Genomic DNA, 19,316 nt, shown 5'->3' on the forward strand with positions numbered 1-19,316 from the left:
AGACAGATCACATTTCCCTGTAGGGCCACTTGGCAGTATTAAATTAACCACTGCAGTTATGAACTCATTTCTAACATTTTTTTATAGCATGTGACAACAGTATGAAGTCCTTCCAGAAACTAAACAGCAAAATAATAAAAAATAATCCATACTTTAGTGAACTTAGAGCATGCAGCAATTTATTTTAGAAGTACATTGTACCTATAGTAATTCTACAAAATGCCATATCACTATCAACATGATTACTAATAATTTCGAGTTTTATTACTTTAAATATAAGGAAAAAAAAGTAGAAAACACCTCAAAAGAGGTCTGGTGTTTTCATTAGCTATGCTATGGGTGCTATTGATTTCACCTCAAACTTTACAAGAGAAACAGGTCATTGGCTTAAGGATTTTGAAGGATGATAAGGAATGTCTACCTTAACAAAGTAACTAATGGAATTTTTACAACAATGGATAGGAGAGATTTGCAATGTGGATGACAACGTCCAACTAAGTAGCCAGGCTACTCAGCTGGTCCACATCTTCCAGTTCCAAAGACTTCCTATGCTCATGCTCTTTCACAGTTTCTCTTTTGCAGAAACAATGCATGAACTGTGTCAGTCTCACTGCCTCACAGGGTGCCTTTTCTCAGTGTAGTTTCCCTGAACTCTGCTCCTAAAGCAAGATGGAGGAAGCCCAGTTATCAGCCTTTCATCCATTTTCTTTAAAATAAATGACGGAGAGTGAGAAATACAATCACAAGAGGAAAGCACATCAGGTGGCAGAATGAGACTCATTTCTGAAAACTCATTTTGTAAAGTGAATCTGTGTTCACTCACAGGCAAAAGTAGGTCAGACACATCTACATATAAGAAGATGGCTCTGCACCAGAACAGACAAGCAGAGGCATTTTGCAGTTTTTCTCAAGAAGCAGAAGCTCCACACCCGTGCATTCTTCATGCAGTCCCTCAAAACTAGAAACTTCATAATAACTACTGGAATGACTTCTACTGCGCTCATCTCCATAACAGCTCTCTGTAACAGCTGGTTTAACAGAAGAAGCTGGTCCATGGCTGTAAATCTCAGCAATTTCTTTCACTTTAGCACCTTGTACAGTTCTCCTGTACAAAACATTCACGGCAACGAATCTCATCGCACATCCAGTGTCCTGTTCAATGGAGGAAGTCTGGTGAGAAATATTTTTTACTGCTTTGAGTATCATATTCTTGTTGTGAAACTCTGAGAAGTAGAGGAGTAGGTGAGTAGATGTGGTAACACAGTTTCAGGGAACAAAAAACATCCCCAAATTATTTTGTTCTCTTGCATCCCAGACACGGAGAGTAATACACATAAAAGCTATGTAAGACAATGATAAACTAGATCCCACACTTGATAGAAGATCAAAGAAAAATGGGGAGCTAGACAAAAATCTGCCCAACGTATATTGAAAGTGAACCACAGAAGAGTACAGATTGTTTTTGTGGAAAGGTTTTACAAAGATGTTTGAAAAATAGTGCTAAATTCTATTAGCACTATTTACAGGTGCATAAGCTGCAGCAGAGAAAAGGAGTTGCTTTTCCAACACCTAAACACAGGACAACAACAGGGGTAGAAATGATCTTGGGTTTTGCCCAAGTTCTGGCAGGCTCACATTTGCCTGCACTCTGAACCTCTGGTAATGCAAATCTGCTGCAGCCTGAGCCACCTTGCTGAGTGTGCCTGCAGAGGAAGGATCTGCACTACTAGGAGTGCAGAGTGAGCCTGCAACACTCTGCATTGGGGTGTATAGCTGCACCCTGCAATTTCAGCACACAATATTCCCTTTCAAAGCTCCTCTGTGGCACAGTGTGGGCCTACACTAATTCAAGTACTGCTGTGTGGCTCAGATACTGATTTGAAGCTATTATTACTGCATTATTACTAACAGAACTGTTCAGGTTTTAAAATGAATGTGACATTTCTGTAGTAAAACACATTTCATCTGGTAATTACCCCAGCCATTACATTACATCTAAAAGCAGAAATTGTGCTGAAGAAAATAATCTGCTGCATCATGGAGAAAGATGTAATTTTAAAAATCACAGGCTACAGCAGGCAGCATAACTACGGTAACAGTAAGATCATTTATCTAGCACTCATGAAGGGAGGAGGCTACTGACTCACCATTCCAGCCAAATTCAGCATAGGACAGGGGTTCCATTATCATGTCCTGTACATTACTGTTATCAAACACATTTGGGCATGGAATACACCAAATACTAAATATAGTTAGGGAAAAAAATAAAAGCACAAAGCAAAGGAAATGAGAGCAGTATTGAAATTAGAACAAACAAAGAGGAGAAAGTTTTAAATAATGGGTGTAATAAAATTATTTGTCAGCTTAGTGTGAAGCAGTGGAGGAACTGGTGGGAGTGAAGTTAAACAGAAAAGAAGGTCAGAGAAGGGACAAGAAAGACAATCTGCAGTGAATTTTGCTGAAGCTGCAAGACAATTAGAATTATGAAAGGTCAGAGAAGGATAATGCAAACTGTATCTCTAAGGGAAAAGTAGAAAGAAATAATAAAAAATAATAAGCACAGGAACATAGAGAATAGGGGAGGAAATGACAAAGGAGGAACTCATACTACTTCATTATTGCCACATAATACCCTTAATACTACTCTTTTACTACTTGTCATCTGCTATTTTAATTATATATTTTTATATATAGTATATATACACACACATATACACATATATGTGTATATACATATATTTATATATTTGTATATATATTATCTTTATTCCATTTAGGTTGAGAAAACATATTTTTTTTGTTTACAAGGACCGGTCTGTAGTACGTACAGGAATTTTTGAACATGACTGCTGCAATTCATTTCACCTTTAATCCTATTTTGAAGCTGTAAGAAATTCACAGTATATCATCTGTAGAAAGATGTACAGGGAAAATACCACCTTAGCAAGAACTGCAGAATTCTTAGCAATGGTAACAATTAATGAGAGGAAAATGATCCCAATCTGACTTTTATACCATGTTGGACTTGCAAAGCTGAAAGTCAAAGAGGAAAGAAATATTTCTAAAGTGAGTCTCTTTCATTTGAGACTAAAGGTACATACTGTTGAATTCCAACAACACTTCTAAAGAGTTTGTTAGAAATACATAATAGCAAAATTTACGGTGCTACTGACAACCAAAAATTACAGTAATCATTCTCTTTTGCATTAGTTACAAGGAGAGGGTCAAAGTATGAGTCAGGTAACACTTTCCAAACATGCAAAAATCATGCATTTAGATGGTGAATTCTGAAGGTTACATTTATAGGTATACTATTAGCCACTTGCATTCAGAAGTATCTGATTTGTGCTAACATACAGATGGATTCCCTGTCTTCTTTATTTAACAAAATATTGAAGTTCACAGGGTAATACAGTCATGCAATTTACAATATATGGGCAACACATCATTGGAAGTCCTCAGAACCCTGCATAAATAACTACTACCGACCACCACAACAGGAAGAAAATACACTGTTTCATTCCTTATTTTCCCTTAAAAATGAAAAAGAACAAACATAGTTTCCAGTAATGGCAAAATATTTGGAGTCTAGGTCTGGCCCTGCATCCTGGAGATCCCCTGTCACTTCAACTGTCTTCCAGACCAGCAGCTCCTGGAATTGTTCTGTGAATAGTTACATGTTACACATGTGGTATTCAAACAACACACAGAAGCAACATAAACATTTTATTTTCTATTTGAAATTAACAGTTTTCTTTCCTTCTTCCCTTATTTGCTACATGCTTAAGAGATTCTTAAGTTCCACTGAATTAATGGTAAATGAATGATAAGAAAGAACATGAGGTCTGACACCATTTTCAATTACAAGATATGAACAACCTGGATGGATAACATCAAATCACCAATTTTCTTCTAGTAGTTCATCTCATTTTTGTTAACCGAGTTATTCATCCAATATGTTCAAAGTCCATTTAAAAATGCAGTCCTTATAATAAAATTAGCACATGCTTTGGCAGGGAGCAGCCAGCCCTTGTCAGTCCCTATCATAGCAGAGAACATCTGAAGTTACTATTCAGCCATTGAAAAGCTTGTGAAGAAAAGGGATAAAGAAACACATAAGTAGCCAGAAAAAAACAGATCAAAGAAGTTAATGGGGAATAAAAGTGATCATCTCACTTCTCTTAAACCAGCTTATTTCTTCTACAACATTTTGTTTACCTAAAAGGCTAAAGAAGGATGATGAACTGGAACACATATAGTAGGATATTCAGAGATGGTCATTGCTTCTGTTTAGTGTGACTTACACAGGGACACAATATTAACAGCTTTTGCAAGTGAGAGACATAATATTTAAAAATCAATGCAAGTGTGAAATCAGCACACATAAAGGAGGAACCTATTAACAAAATCCATTAAAGAATATCAATGATGATGTACTTGTCGTTCTGCCTCAATATATTTTTAGTCCATGTTCTCCTGCAAGTCCCTTGTTCCCAGCTTTACCCAAGTTAGTTGGAAAAAATGGAATTAAAATCTGTCAAGAAACTCTTGTGACAAAAATGCAAGCTTCTCAAGAAATAACAGCATTTTCCCCTTGAAACACAAGGGTATGGAATAAAAAATTAGTCATAGATTTGTGTAAAAATCTCAAACCAAATTTGCACAATGACCAGTCAATATTTTTTTTACTGGAGAAAAGGAAAATGAGATGCAGCTATTACTTTACTGCTGCATCATAAGATAACAAAAGACTTGCAACATCTTGTTTCACACAACTGAAAGCACTCCTCCTTTTAATCTGCCACAGCCATCCTGTTGGCTGGTATTTTCTCCAAGTAATACTGTCTGTGGTAGAAGTGGGCTGCTTCCAAAGTGTGATTTATCTGCTTGTTTACTGAAGCACACTGATTTCCCATGAGAACAGTGAAGAACTGTCAGTTCAATTTATTTAACAAAACTTCTAATTGCTCCCTAATTGCTGTGTAAGCACAAATATTGGAGAAAATATTAACAGGCAATTTCTGTGCACAGAACATTGAAAATGTCCAGTGATATCAACAAGAGCAAGCCTCTGGCAGATTTTCTGCATCTATGGGGGAATGTATGTCAGTCAGCAAACTGTGGGAACATGAAGTATTTCTTATTCTTCTTTACCCCATATACAAATGGCAGCTTACCAGGAGGCTTTGGGTCAGAGATCTCCCCACAGCATCACCAAACCATGGTGCTCAGTAGAGCGAGCCTGCTTTTCTGTGGTAATAGCTCTGCATCCACACAGATTATAGGTGTTATACAGCCTTATTGTTTGAAACCTAAAGTGTAGTACCAACTTCACAGATCAGTCCTATTTATGTAATTTTAATTGTTTTGAGAATTGATTGGGGTTTCATACTTCACATTCAGCCTGAAATAAATGTCAGACTTTTGTCTGGCTAAATTATTCCATCAGACTGTGAAAATCTACTCTATTTTTTAATTAAGTACTAAACCATAGTTATACAGAACATTTGAGAATGCCATGAAGGTTGTAGGAAGTGTGAGCATGAACAACAAAAAGGTAAATACACACCCACAAAAATTCCAACTGCTCTTGAAAGCAAATCCTTTCAAATGACCCTATGCCACATCACTTGGAACCAGAGACACATGCAGACAGGAGACCAAGGAGCAAAGGTAGAAAACCTTTTTAGGGAGGGTTTTCACTAATGAAATATCTAGAATTCCTAGAAACTAAAATTATGATAAATATTAGATTAATAACACCAATTCATGCTTGATCGTTTCTGCATGACCAAATCTGTGACCTTTCATCTTGTTTTCTGTCTTATCTTACTGTAATAAAACTGGCAAGGCCTCTGTTAATAGCTTGTTACAGCAATTTATTAGGTATAATTGCAGAATTTACCACAGCCTGAAAAAAGTACTGGTGCAGAAGTGCTTTACACTATCTAGGAAAGTGGCATTATTAAAATTGTGATATTTTATTGGTAATAATGAAGTTTTATAAAATTTTAATTGCTTTTGTCTCTTAGCAATATGTATCTCTGGTTAAAATCATGTACTTATAAGAATTTTGAAAAATCAGTGTTATGAAAAACATTCAGACTTCAATCCTCAGCTGGTTACACGTCCAATACCTTACAATTAAACAACATAGCATGCTTTCAGTATATTCATTATTGGAAGACTCTTACTTCCTGGTTTTTCTGTCATTTTTGACCCTAAAAATCAATGTGTACAAAAAAGTGCAGTTAACACGTACAAATTATTAATGCTGGGTTGTTTTTTTTTTATCGCTTGTGAATATTAAAAATATTTACCTGAGGTCCTTTGTATCCTTTTTTCCATTGCAAGCCATTGTAACCAGGCTGTTCACAACTGATCTCTTTCTAAATGACAACAAATCTTTGTCTTGTTAAGGCTTTTTTGTGTGACCTAACAGGCAGTAATATGTTGTAATTCATTGTATCAGAAAGGTTTAACTTTTTCTTTACATCTTCCTCCTATGTGTAACATACTTCCTTGCATTTACAGATGTCAATGAAGATTCCAGAGGATCTATCTATTCAGTCTGATTTCAGCACTGAACATTGCAGACACAGAAAGAACTAGCAATCCACAAAGAAAAAACAATTCAAAGACAGTACTCCTGAAATTATGCAGTGGTAATGTTCTTGAAATAAAATCTTGACACTAAAAAATCATTCAATACTGTAGTCACCAGGAAAGACTTGCTGAGCACTAGGTCTGGTGGTGGAAGCTGACACAAGTAAATGAAAGAAGAAATTTTGTATATCTAACAATACTTACATGCAAGCTATAAATACCTACAACTTGCAGTTTTATCTGTGCAATATTTGGAACATATATAGCTCTATGTATCCTTCAGCACCTCTATAAGGACAGAAAGGGTAAGAAAGTTTTATCTGAAAGTGAAGTACCAAGTAGTTATTTTAGAGCATTGCAGATGCATTAAAAACTGCCTTCTGATAAAGACCACTATGACAATCTTGTCTGTTTTTTCCCCCTGTTCTACACTGACCTCTTCTACTGAATGTATACCCTATTTTCAAAACTATCCACTGGCTATTCATCAGTAGTTTGCTCTTTATCAGAGGAGCAAGAAGTATTTGAAGTCCTATAATATCTCTTCTGGTAGAAATTTAAACAAAAAGACGTACAAATAACTTTGTGATACAAAGTTTTGCCTTGTGCTTAAGAGTTTATTAAAGACATTTCTCACAAGGACAGTTTCATGAAATAGCCATACTATTGTCCTTAAATCCAAACCCTGACCAATAAAAGATGACTAAGTGTTACTGATATCCAAAGTCACCCTTTCCTCCTTTCTTTCCAGGAACCCCAAGAGATCTCTTAGAGACAAAATATGGTATATTATTTCATTTTTACCACTCAGTAACTTTGAGGTCAAGGAGGTAAAAGAAAGGAAATAATGTATCTCTTCTCCTCTAATTCCATCACTCCCATCTTCCCAATTGTTCCTGAAATAATAAAAATGTGCAGGAATATTTCACATAAACAACCAACCAACCAACCAATCAGAAAAAAAAAGTGCAGGAGGAGGAAAGAAAAAAAACTAAACACAGGAATTAATGCTTGCAGTTAGATTTTCCATGTGTTTCCTAGGCAAAAACACAAACTGGGCATTGCAGCAGATATCTGCACACAGCAGATATCTGCACACAGCTTAAGAAAAAGTAACATTGACTTAATACTCACTGACATCTCTGCAAAACTCTCAAAATCTTCAATTATTGCAAGAGAGAGCCCTAAGGAATACTGCATTCACACATTCAGATTGCCTAGAGTAATACTGTACCCTTTTCCCAACAAATCCTTGCATCTATGAAAAGAAAAATTATGCCAAAAGTTAGGAAAACATGTAATAAAATCACTGAATAATTACTCTAAATCACAATTAAAAAGGATTTTCAGAATTTTTGTTTAATTTTTAGACCTCTTTTACCTGGATATCCCATGTTACCTTGTTTTCCTTTTGGTCCTGATGGTTCTCTCTGAGCATCTTCTCTGAGGGGGCTGAAAAGAATGGCAACAATCAGAAAGCTGAAGAAGCTGGTTTTAACCAGAGAGCCAGCTCTATTGAAGTCCAGATTCATGATGATTTTTTTTACCAATTTGAAGGAAAGTGGAAAACATTTAATTAGCCACTATTAATCAAATGGTAACTACTAAACAAAAAGTGTTTTGAACAGTTATTAACCCTTAATAAATAGGCATTTTTTGTGATTTCAGGAAGGTTGGATATCTTATATTGCTATACCACTATTTTCAAAAAAAGGTTTTCATCTTGATTTTTAAAGTAATATGTGATTAAAATCTTTTTACAGAATACTGAGTGGTAATTTTAACTCCACTAATTTTACTGGGAGCAAGTCTGTGCTCTGATATTTGATTTATGTAAACTTATTTTAGCTGCAAAGAATCCATTCCTATGAGTTTACTGATGACAGAACACTTGCTGCAAGAAAACATTTATTTTTCAGGATTATTAGTATACTTTTTACTAAAGATATGCATATAAAAGCATATCTATGTGTATTCAAGTCATTAAGAAACAATTGCAAAGTACTGCAATGCAATATTTCTGGACATAAAGCCGATAGCTCTTTTAAAACCTCAACAAGGCTACAGCCAAGCACTTAACTTCCTCCTGAGCTCAGCCTCTGCTGATGGAAGGACTCTGGAAGAGTCTCCTGCACTCCATTATAGATACTAGGCACAGCTGAGATAGGGAGGCAGGAAAAGAACAGGGATAAGACAATTGCAACCTGGTCTTCATCTATGAGAATATCTTCTTTTTTGACAGCACTAGCAGTTCTAATTTTCAACTTCAACTTTAGTAATTATAGAGTTTGCTCTTGATGACCCTTCAGACATTTCTTGGGGCTGTGGCTGCTAGCACTGCCTTGCCTTGGGAATTCTGTGGCAGCTCAAAGATTTCTTGTCAAAGAAAGTGTAAAGATAAGAGAATCTCAGAACTTAAAGCTGTGGATTAAATTAGATGAGAAAACTAATTAAAGAAGAAGAGTTATATGGTATTTCCCCCTTAGATCCTGCTAGAGAACATTGTCCTTCACATCTCTGTTACAGTAAACCCTTGACCTCCCTTGCTATAGATTGCAGTTAATTGGTTTTTCCTGTGTTCTCAGATATTTTCACAGGTTAGCAATAAATATCTGGAAAGATGTAATACACAGCTTCCTTCTCAAAAGTGTTTTAATTTGAAAAAGGCATCAAGAAGTCCCTGGTTTTCACAATTAAATACCATATTTCTCAGATGAAACTGATATGACCTTCCATTAGACATTTAAGAGCTAACAATAAGACTTTCATTTTTCTTATGTATTTACTTTTTTTTTTTTCAAAAAGCTGGAATGAGATTTGGAAGTAAAAAGATTTTTCCTAAGATCTTAAAAACTGCTGATACACAGTCCTAGAATATGAAACATGCACTCACCTAGAAAGCAAGCAATCTGGACAGAAAAGGGTCATACAAAATGCTTCGCTACACTACTTGACTCAGGAAACAGTGGATATATACATGGCAAAGGTGTCTGTTGTCCAGAGAAGGTGCATTCAGCTTTGATGTGAATTGGACTATTCCAGCTGCCTCTGAAGTCATTGGGATCTTTTTTTGCTTCCTGTCAGAGACACAGTGATGTACACCTGCTAACAGACTGTCCTGCAGAGTTGTTGGAGAGCAGCACTGCCAAGAGGTTGCCAAAAAACTTGCTCCAGAGTTTCAGAGACTGGACATTTTCTTCTCTCTTCTTTCATCTCCTGAGAAAGGTCAGGTCCCAAGAGACATACCATGCAGGAATGAGCACAAAGGGTACTCCATGAAGATAAAACAGTCAGGGAACATTGACCTTGACAAAACAAAGATGATACCAATGAGCAGGAGGTGTCTCCTAGTTGAATTTGCATCTGCAGAGAAGCCTCCTTTGACCAAGGATTCCAGAGCGGTGTTACTCTGTCAAATGAGTTTCTCCATTCATGAAAACTCTTGGATTTGTCATTGATGGACAGACTGATAGAACATTTAAAACACCTTGAGGCGCTTGGACGGTTCCTTCACCTGACAGAGATCTGGACTATGATTATCCAGGCATGAAATGATCAGCCTTACAAAACTCTATCAAAGACTGCTGCCAGATTTCCACAGTAACTCGAAATTTTCTCAGAGATCTGTCCTATTTCAGGGGGACAGGTGAGACAGGCAGGAATAGCTGATGACAACTATAACATAATCCATCTACTGAAGTGCAATTTTATGCAGGACTGTCAAAAGGGCACAGAGAATCTATTTGGTCTAGAAATAGACCAGAAATTTGAACATCTAGAAAGCTGGTCTCTTGGAGGGAAGAATCCATGTTGGAGCAGATTTGCTGGCAGGACTGGTGACTCTGTAAGGATCCCATGCTGGAGCAGCCTCTTCCCAAATGACTGCACCCTGTGGGACCCCACACTGGAGCAGGGAAAGAGTATGAAGAGTGGCTTGGTGGTCACCTGGTATCCAGACATGGTCAACTCACCACCTGTAGGGGTGGAGAATGTTCTGGTGTTTGTTGGCTGGGGTAAATCTGATTTTCTTCACAATAGCTGGTATGGAGGTCTGTTTTGTGTTTGTGATGAAGACAGTGTTGATAATTCAGGGATGTTTTGGCTGTCGCAGAGCAGTACTTGCAGAGAATCAAGGCCTCACCTTGCCACACCATCAAGAAAGCTGGAGAGGCACAGCAAGTTGGGAGAGGACACAGCTGGGACAGCCGACCCCCACTGATTCAAGGGATATTCTAAACCTCATGGCAACATGTCGTTCTAATTTGGAACGGCAAAAAGAACGACATAGACTCTCAAGGGAGTCAGAACAGGAGAATTCCCTAGTTTATTACTTTAGGCTTGTTTTATAGACAGATACGTGGAAAGTACAGAAAGGAAACTCTTATTGGTTAGCAAATCAACACATCACCATCATTGGTCAGTGGGGCACAACACCCCCTGACCTTCTCTTGCAAGGAAAACAAGAGGACAGACAAACAGCACCTGGCAGTTGTTTTCTGTCTCTGAGGATTGTTTTGAAATTCTCCTATGAATTTCCCAGGCTAGCTCTCAGGCAGGACTGAGAGGCCATGGGGCCTGCAGCCTGCTGCAAAGCTAGCATCCACAGCAACATGCTCAGCATCTAAAGCTGGGAATGAACAAAATGGGAGGTGTTCAGAGTGATGCCATTTTACCTCCCAAGTAATCATTACACATGAGGTAGCTCTGCCTTCTTAAGGATGGCTGCATTGCCTGCCCATGGGAAGTGGTGAATGAATTCCTTGTTTCACTTTCTTTGCATGCACGGCTTTTGCTTTACCTATTAAACTGCTTTAGTCCCAACCCTTGAGTTTTCTCCCTTTTACATTCCCAGTTCTCTTCCTTGGCTGTGTGGGGCATAGTTGCTGGCTGGGGTTAAACCATGGCAATTATTTCTAGCTGCTGGGACTAACGTAGAATGAGTTTGTCTTCATCTGAGGTAGGAATAACCCAGTTTTCCTCCACACATTTTTATTTGCACTACAGGAATTCTCTCCCCTTCCACAGTACGTAAATTTTTGACCGGTCAGGGCCAGTCTGATTGGCAGATTCCTTAGTATTCACTAACCAGGTGGCCTTCACCAAATGCTAAATGCCAGTATTTGAAGATCCCACCACCCATTGCTCTCAGTGTAGTCTTTAGCAGTCCATTACATGGTTTGATTTTTCCAGAGGCCGGTGCACGATAGGGAATGTGATACACCCACTCAAATGCCCTGTTCTTTGGCCCAAGCGTCTATAAGATTGTTTAGGAAATGAGTTCCAATGATTCATTTATTTCTGGAGTATTCTGTCCCATAAGACTTGCTTGTCAAGGCCAGGATGGGCTGTGGCATGAGGCACAGGGTATGTTTCCAGCCATCTGGTGGTTGCTGCCACCATTTTAAGCACAGAGCTCTTGCTGTCACAGGTTTGCAGGAGCATGATACAGTCAATCTTCTACACATCATCATACTTACATTTCAGTCTTTGTCCTCTGCACCAAAGAGGTTTTAACATCCTGGCTTGCTTAATTGCAGTGCATTTTTCACATCCATGGATAATGTCTACGGTTAAGTCCACTCCTCAGTCATGAGCCCACCAATATGCTGCATCTCTTCCTTTATGTCCTGAGGTGTAAAGGACTGAGATAGTAATAATTCATATTTATGTTGCCAATCCAAATCCACCTGAGCCACTCCAGTCTTGGCAGCTGCTGGTTGTTCTTATGTACTTCAGTGCCCTGGCTCTTGGGTACATGAGCATCTACATGACGTACCTGCACAACCAGATTCTCCACACAGGCAGCAATATTTTACCACAATGTGTCAGTCCAGATGGACTTAGCCCTATGGTGCCAGTTATTCTACTTCCATTGCTACAGCCAGGCACACAGGATACTTGCTAACGTCCAGAAATCAGTATGAAATGTTGACCAACTTCCCTATTCAACAGCACCTAAAGCCAACTGGATGGCTTTGACCTCTGCAAATTGACTCGATTCACCTTCTCCTTCAGTAGTTTCTGTGGCTTGTAGTCGGGGACTCCATACAGTGGCTTTCCATATCTGATGCCTTCCCATAGGATGGCTGGACTCAGCAGTAAACAAGGCATATTGCTTCTCACATTCTGCTTATTTATTATATAGTGGGGTATTATCAGCATGTGCTCCCTCCTCTTCAGGTGACATTCCAAAGTCTTTGCCTTCTGGCCAGTCCCATGATCACATCCAAGATTCCTGGATGACTGGGGTTTCTTATTTGAACTCATTATGTTATCAGTGTGACCCACTTACTCCATGTAGCATTTGTTGCATGATGTGCAGAGGAAAGCTTCCCTTAGAACATTCAATCCAACACAGGTAATCAGGATGCCAGGAGAAGCACCTAAAAATCTGGATCTCCTGTGCAGGTCCCTTCACTATATTTTGTTTTACAGCAAAATTTTCTTTCAAAAGGATTTGGACTATTTTCTTCCCTTCCTCAAAAACTTTTTTTGCTGTATTGTCCTATACAATGGTATCATCAGTGCAGGTGTTTTGGAGCTTCACTGTGTTCCAGTGAGTTTGGATCCATCCATGGCAGTAGGACTTTGTTCCCACCCTGGGGCAATTGATTTCAGGTGTACAATCATCCCTCCAAGTGGAAGCAAAGTGTGCCACTCTGCCACCAAAGGGACTGAGGAAAAGATATTAGCTGTTTCAAGTGTGATACAGCACTTGGCTGCCTTTGACTGCAGTCCACATGGAAATTCAGCATGTCTGGTCCAGTGGCACTGAGCAATGGCACCAGAATGACTTCATTCATAAAATTCCCTGCTAATTTTTCTACAAGTGGACAAGAACTTCTTTCCATAGAGTCAGTAGTATAACCAACTCTTCCATTCTGCTAGGAAGGGCTCACTGTTGTGCATGAGATTCCTCTAAATCAGAGCAAAGTCTATATTTTCAAAGGGAAATTTAAAATTTTATTTAAAGAAAGCTGGCACATATTGATTTATATCCAGTGGCATCCATCTTCATGTATGGAATATATGTAATTATTTCACTTAATTTCTTCAGTAAGAAACATTTTCTGCATAATTTTTATAGCTTTTTTTCCAGTTTAGTATTTTTTCTTTTTTTTTCAAGGGAGCATATAAAAAGATACTGCTAGATTTATTCTTGTATCTTGTAAGTGAATCCAGAGAAAAAAAAAATGCCAGGTAAGTACAGCCACCTCTGCAGAATGGCCTATGCTATGACAAAGTTAAATGTACTGTGACTTCTACAGCCATAAAATGGGCAACAACAGAATTTGGGTAAGTCATCAGAGTATGAAATTTCAGCCAAACCCTACCCTTCTGTAGGGTTTTGCATTTGCTATCTTCATCAGATGTCCTCAGGATTTTTTTTCACTCAACAGCAAACATGAATATCTAATGTTCTAAAATAAAAGCACTTGTCTAACATCTGTTAACAAGGAAAGGGGACCAATGCTTATTTACCGGTGGGAAGCTACACCATGACAATACACTTACACCTGTGTTGTGGTTTAAAACACTAGCTTTCTACTTACTTTTTTCCTAAATGCCAAACCATGATAACCTTTAAAGAACTAACAGTTCTTGTTTCAAGAACTAACAGCCGAAGTAAAACATTTGAGAATGATTGATTTTATTCACACGTTGGATTATTAAAAAAAAAACAGAAAACAAACCAAGAATGATGCTATGGTAATACATCTTTTAAATCCTTTAAGTGAATTAAGTTCTAGGAATTCTGTCATTTGAGATCTAAATGCATTCTGGTATTTTCTATTAGCAGGATAAATGTAAGCAAACAAATCAAAACATTTTGATGTTAGTGTCTTGCATCTGATATTATTTTGTGTAAACCTTTGAGGCACTGCTTTGTTTTCTGCAGTATATTCAGAAAGTACACATTTTGGTGTTTATGGAAGAAAGTCAAGTTTCAATACTTTTATGCCTTTTAAACAATGCACCACTGGCTAACAAGGGTTTCTCAATAAATGTTAGAACAATGGAGAAATAGCCTAAATTTTATTTGCACAATTACATTACCAGATAATAACTTTATAATCAAGCATTTCTTTCAGCTGAAATATGGGAGCCGAGTGGGTATGTAAAGCTTCCTCTTTGAATGCCTTTTCCACATCAACCTGATAGTCTAACTGAAGAGTAAAAGCAATTTAAGTGTTTCTGCATTAGGAGGACTCCATACACAAGATTCCACATTCTTCTTGTGTTTCAAATCTATTTTTATTGCCTCCACAGCCCCCATACCAGAACTGACCACACATTTTCTGCTCTTTGTTGTAGTACCACTTCAAAATGTAATTCTGACATTCTCCACTATCTTGAACAAGGTCACATGCATCTGGAAAAGGGAAATAAGAGACAGATTTAATGAAAGAAAAATCCACCCTTCTCAGCATCGTAAATTCAGGGGAAAATAACATTCAATACAAACTGTCAGACAAAAGGAGTAGCCAGTGTTCAAGGTCTTACAGAGATTCACTAAGTATTGATCTATAACCTCACAGTGCCCGTGTGAAGACCCTCTTTTTATGACTGCTTTAGCCAGAAGGAACGTCTGAAACAACTAGATTTTCATTACCATAAACAGGACTGCTAAAAGGTGTTTAGTTTTCTAACATAAAATTTTTATTAAAATGATTGTAAAATGACTATACCTAGTCCATAGGGACTCGGAAAATAAACTTTTTAATAATTCCCCTCTTCTTTATTCCAACTTCTTATACTGGTATCCATCAATAAAATTTCATAAATTAGTGTAGATAGGTTGCTAAACTATCCATGGTAGTCTCTTAGCCAAATTCAAGAGCATTACAGATTTAAATTGCATAAATTAGCAAAGTAGGTGAGAGAAGCATACTTAGTAGCAATCTGGTATTCAGTAAGAACAGATCTAATCTTCTATCACCAATGTCAATTCAGAGTTATTCAAAAGGAGACAGAAAGGCAGCTCTAGACTTGGTGTCAGTACAGCATTTAAGAGGAAGAACTGAGAAATAAAGAAATGAAATAAAGAAATATAATGATACAGCTTAAAGATATAAAATTACATTACCTAATTAACTGGAAAGCAAAAGTTTCAAGCAAGAGATGAGCACAAAGTAAATCTCTCAAAAGGCAAATTCTAGAACTGGGCTACATGTTTTTAGAAGTAAACTGCTGGGTCACTACTTACAATACAGGATTGGGGAAGGCAGTTCATCCATCTCTCATGAGTGATTTAGGTAATTTCTCACTTAAGTGCAGTGACCATGACTACACCCTCAAATGAAATATTTTATTTTATTTTATTTTATTTTATTTTATTTTATTTATTTTAATTTGTAAAGTATAAACAGTAACATATCTTCCTGTTACTGATCCTCTCTATCCTGAATGAAGCTAGCAGACATTTTCAGAACCATTCTTGAGTGAAGAGGGATGAAAAACAAAGATATGACAGCTGTAGAAATGAGCTACCATGACCAAAACTATGCAGACACATTTTCATTTATTTTCACATGAATTCTCTCAAATTGTAATTTAAACAATAAAAACACTCAATAGTGTTAAAAGAACGTTGGTGACAAATGATCTCATATTCAGCTTCCCATACGTATATCTAATGGCAAATCTGCAATGAAAAATGTATCACTAGGAAGCAGAATTAAAAACATGAAGAATATGTATTTTGATACCTCTGCTGATGGATCTTGTTCTTCCTACAGGAACAGACTGTAGCAAAGACATATTTAGTTCCTCCATGTTGAGCTAAATTAGCAGCAGGAGTAACTTACTAATTACAGTGCAACTTGGGAATTTTAAAATGATCAACTATTTTAGTAAGGGGGATTAGAACTTTATATGATATTATTACAAAAAGTTATAAATCAAAACTGAAGTTTTAATGACACCTGTAGTTCAGTCTTTAACTACTATATAGATTTGGACTGAATACTAGAATATGGTGACTAAAAGCTTTGGAAAAATGTAATTAGAAATCCTTCATCTTGTAAAAATATTCAGTTGAGTCCTTCAGAGTTTAGTCTTTTTAATGAATTAAAAAAGATTTTCATATTCTAGAATCATACCATAATCATTACAGGCACCACTAGTTTCTACTTCTGTCTCTAAGTTTTTCTTGTTCTTCTCCTGAGCTTTTTCACACTCTTGAGGCTTTTCCCTTTTAGCATTTTCCTCTGTGAAATACTCATCCTCCTCATAATCATCTCTCATTTCTGGCATTGTAGATACAGGTTCTTTGGTGTTCTCTTTCATACTCTTCTTGATTCTACTTCCATTTTTTCCCATGTCTTCTAAAACTTGATTGGAACCACTTTCAGACATTCCAGGAAAAGGTATCCTTCCAAGGAGAGGAGGGAAAAATATTTAAGCACCAGTATGACCTTAGAAAACGCATCTGGTTCATTCCTTCTGAAACACATGAAAAAAACTTTTGACCCCAATCCCATTTCTGTCATAAATACTTTCAATGTAACAACTAACCCAAAGGGATAAATCCTACATTCTGAGTTACGCACTCAAAAAGTTAAACAGGCAATTTCCAACCTTTCATTCATGGATGCTTCCTGATGTATGTCTCCCCGATCCAAGTTTTCACACTCTTCTTGTAGCTCAGGTGAAGGATAACTGTTAATTTCTTCTGTGAGAAAGCACAGGTAGCAGGGGTGAGTTTTAAAGTCCTCAAAACATCAGTATGGTTAATAAAACCCACTACATAGCTGTTTTTGTGAACTGGAATTTGCATCTTTCAATAAGTAACACACTATACCCAGAGTGACTGACACTATGCCCAGAAAAATGAAAATTATTATAGAGATCAGATAGATGAGAATGATGCCTCAACCAATATTTTATTCTTTTGTCTTGCTCTTTAATACATTAAACTATAGAAACTTCGACATCTCCAAGCATATGCTTCTGAGGAGGATTTTAACTAAGTGGCAATTTCCTTTTGGATATTCTCTTGCTTCCATGTCAAAGCATTTAAGACCTGCTAATCTGCATTAATGTGTCTTGAAAAGTAAATTATGTCTCTACTCTGTAGAGAGGTTAAGGTGAAATGTGCAAAATATTTATCTTGTACCTGTCCCAAAGCCTAAACAGGCATAAATACAGCTCAGTAGATCTGGACTTGCCAATGGTCTGAGGAGAAATGCGAGCCTAAATCAGGAATATGATAGTGTTCTCTTAGCTGAAGAATGGTCTGTCTTTAGTGCAAGTGGAGTACTAAAGCCACATATTAAATAAAAACTTAAGGGGAAAAGACTACTTAAGACTAGAATAGAATGTTGTTCTGTCATTACTGGCACTTTTATTAATGTCCAGCATCTGAGGTAAACTAATCATGAAAGATCAGCAGCAAAGTTATGACCAGGAACTGAATGATAGCACATATATACTGACTACCTTTTTCTACACAGCATTAGTCTTTCTTTCCACAGCTGAGGCAAATGCCTCTGTGTGATACTTACGTTGTAGGAGATTTAGGAATGCCCGGCTAAACCTCTGAGCATACACCATCTCCGGTGTGGAAACCCTGCCTAGTGTCAGTGAGTGCTGGTCTGTGGGGGAGCTTGACAGCTCCATCAACTGACTGTCACTCACACCGCTGCCAAGTGCAAGAGCGAACAAGGTGAATCCTTGGCACTTGGCTCCTAGTGAAATCTCTCTCAGCCTTTCTCTGTCCCACGTGCTTGTTTTGCTTCCGACTATTGTAAATATCACCCTGTGTTTTCTTTGTCTGGGGGCTTTAAAGAATACGTTTTCAACTGTCCACTGTAGAGCAGAAGCAATGGCTGATGGCCCTTCCAGCTGGTGAACAGACTCTTGGATGTGTTTCTTCATCAAATCTTTATTGCTGTATGTGACTAGGTCAAACTCCAAGGCCACAGGTGTTTGGTTTCTGTCAGGCAGGAAGCTCCTGGGAGCCTGCTGCACCAATGCCACTCTGATGCCTCCATATGACTCATTTGGCTGTGAGGAAATGACAAATTGATCCAACATGTTGCTCACAAAGTCTTTGGCTCTCTGAAATTCTTCACTGTTAATGCTGCGAGAGCTCTCCATGATGTATGTTATATCCATATCCATCTGAACCAGGGGAGAAAAAGGCACCTCACAGTTGGTTCTTGGGTTGCATTTATCTAGAGAGGAAGAGCCAATAGGCAATGAACTATTTATCAATACAATAAAATCAATTATTTATAAAAATTTCACACAGTCCTGTAGATCTGTATTAGGTTTGTACGGCCAGGTTTTGGTAGCGGGGGGCACTACAGGGGTGGCTTCTGTAAAAATCTGATGGAAGCTTCCTCCATGTCCAGCAGAACTAATACCAGCTAGCTCCAAGAAGTCTCAATGTGTGTGTGTCCCACCAACAACTGGATGGTAAGGTACATTGAATCCTAAGTTATATTATTTCTTTACTAGCTGTAACATTAATAGGTACCTTCAACCTCATGCTGTATGAGTAATTTCTCTTTTTGTCCTTCTTCCTGTGTAGTTTAAGTCTTACGTCTGTTAGTTTTCTGTCTGTTAAGTAAATAATTCATTCTATAATAGACTGAATCAGCCCTTATTAAAGAACTTGTGAATTAGAGTGGGTTTTGGGGTGCTGGCCACCTCAATAAAGCTATTACAGAGGCCTGGGCAAAAGGCAAGGACTCTTCTAAATT

At 37.6% G+C, this 19,316-nt stretch overlaps 1 protein-coding gene across 1 annotated transcript in view; it reads right to left on the bottom strand.

Annotated features, from left to right (window-relative positions):
- Positions 1 to 14,597: 14,597 nt before the first annotated feature.
- The window catches only part of COL6A6 (collagen type VI alpha 6 chain), a 64,544-nt gene continuing 59,825 nt past the window's right edge, over positions 14,598 to 19,316 (bottom strand). The window contains exons 27-30 of the mRNA XM_088054087.1: positions 18,114 to 18,785; positions 17,188 to 17,281; positions 16,710 to 16,981; positions 14,598 to 14,980 (exon numbers count right to left, since the gene is read on the bottom strand). Of these exons, the coding sequence (XP_087910213.1) occupies positions 14,808 to 14,980; positions 16,710 to 16,981; positions 17,188 to 17,281; positions 18,114 to 18,785 (1,211 nt within the window). The 3' untranslated portion in view covers positions 14,598 to 14,807. The remainder of the gene's footprint in view (positions 14,981 to 16,709; positions 16,982 to 17,187; positions 17,282 to 18,113; positions 18,786 to 19,316) is intronic.

The sequence above is a fragment of the Pseudopodoces humilis genome, chromosome 1 (assembly GCF_049639895.1).
Source record: "Pseudopodoces humilis isolate 2021_Gansu_Grassland_sample_001 chromosome 1, ASM4963989v1, whole genome shotgun sequence".
NCBI lineage: Eukaryota > Metazoa > Chordata > Aves > Passeriformes > Paridae > Pseudopodoces > Pseudopodoces humilis.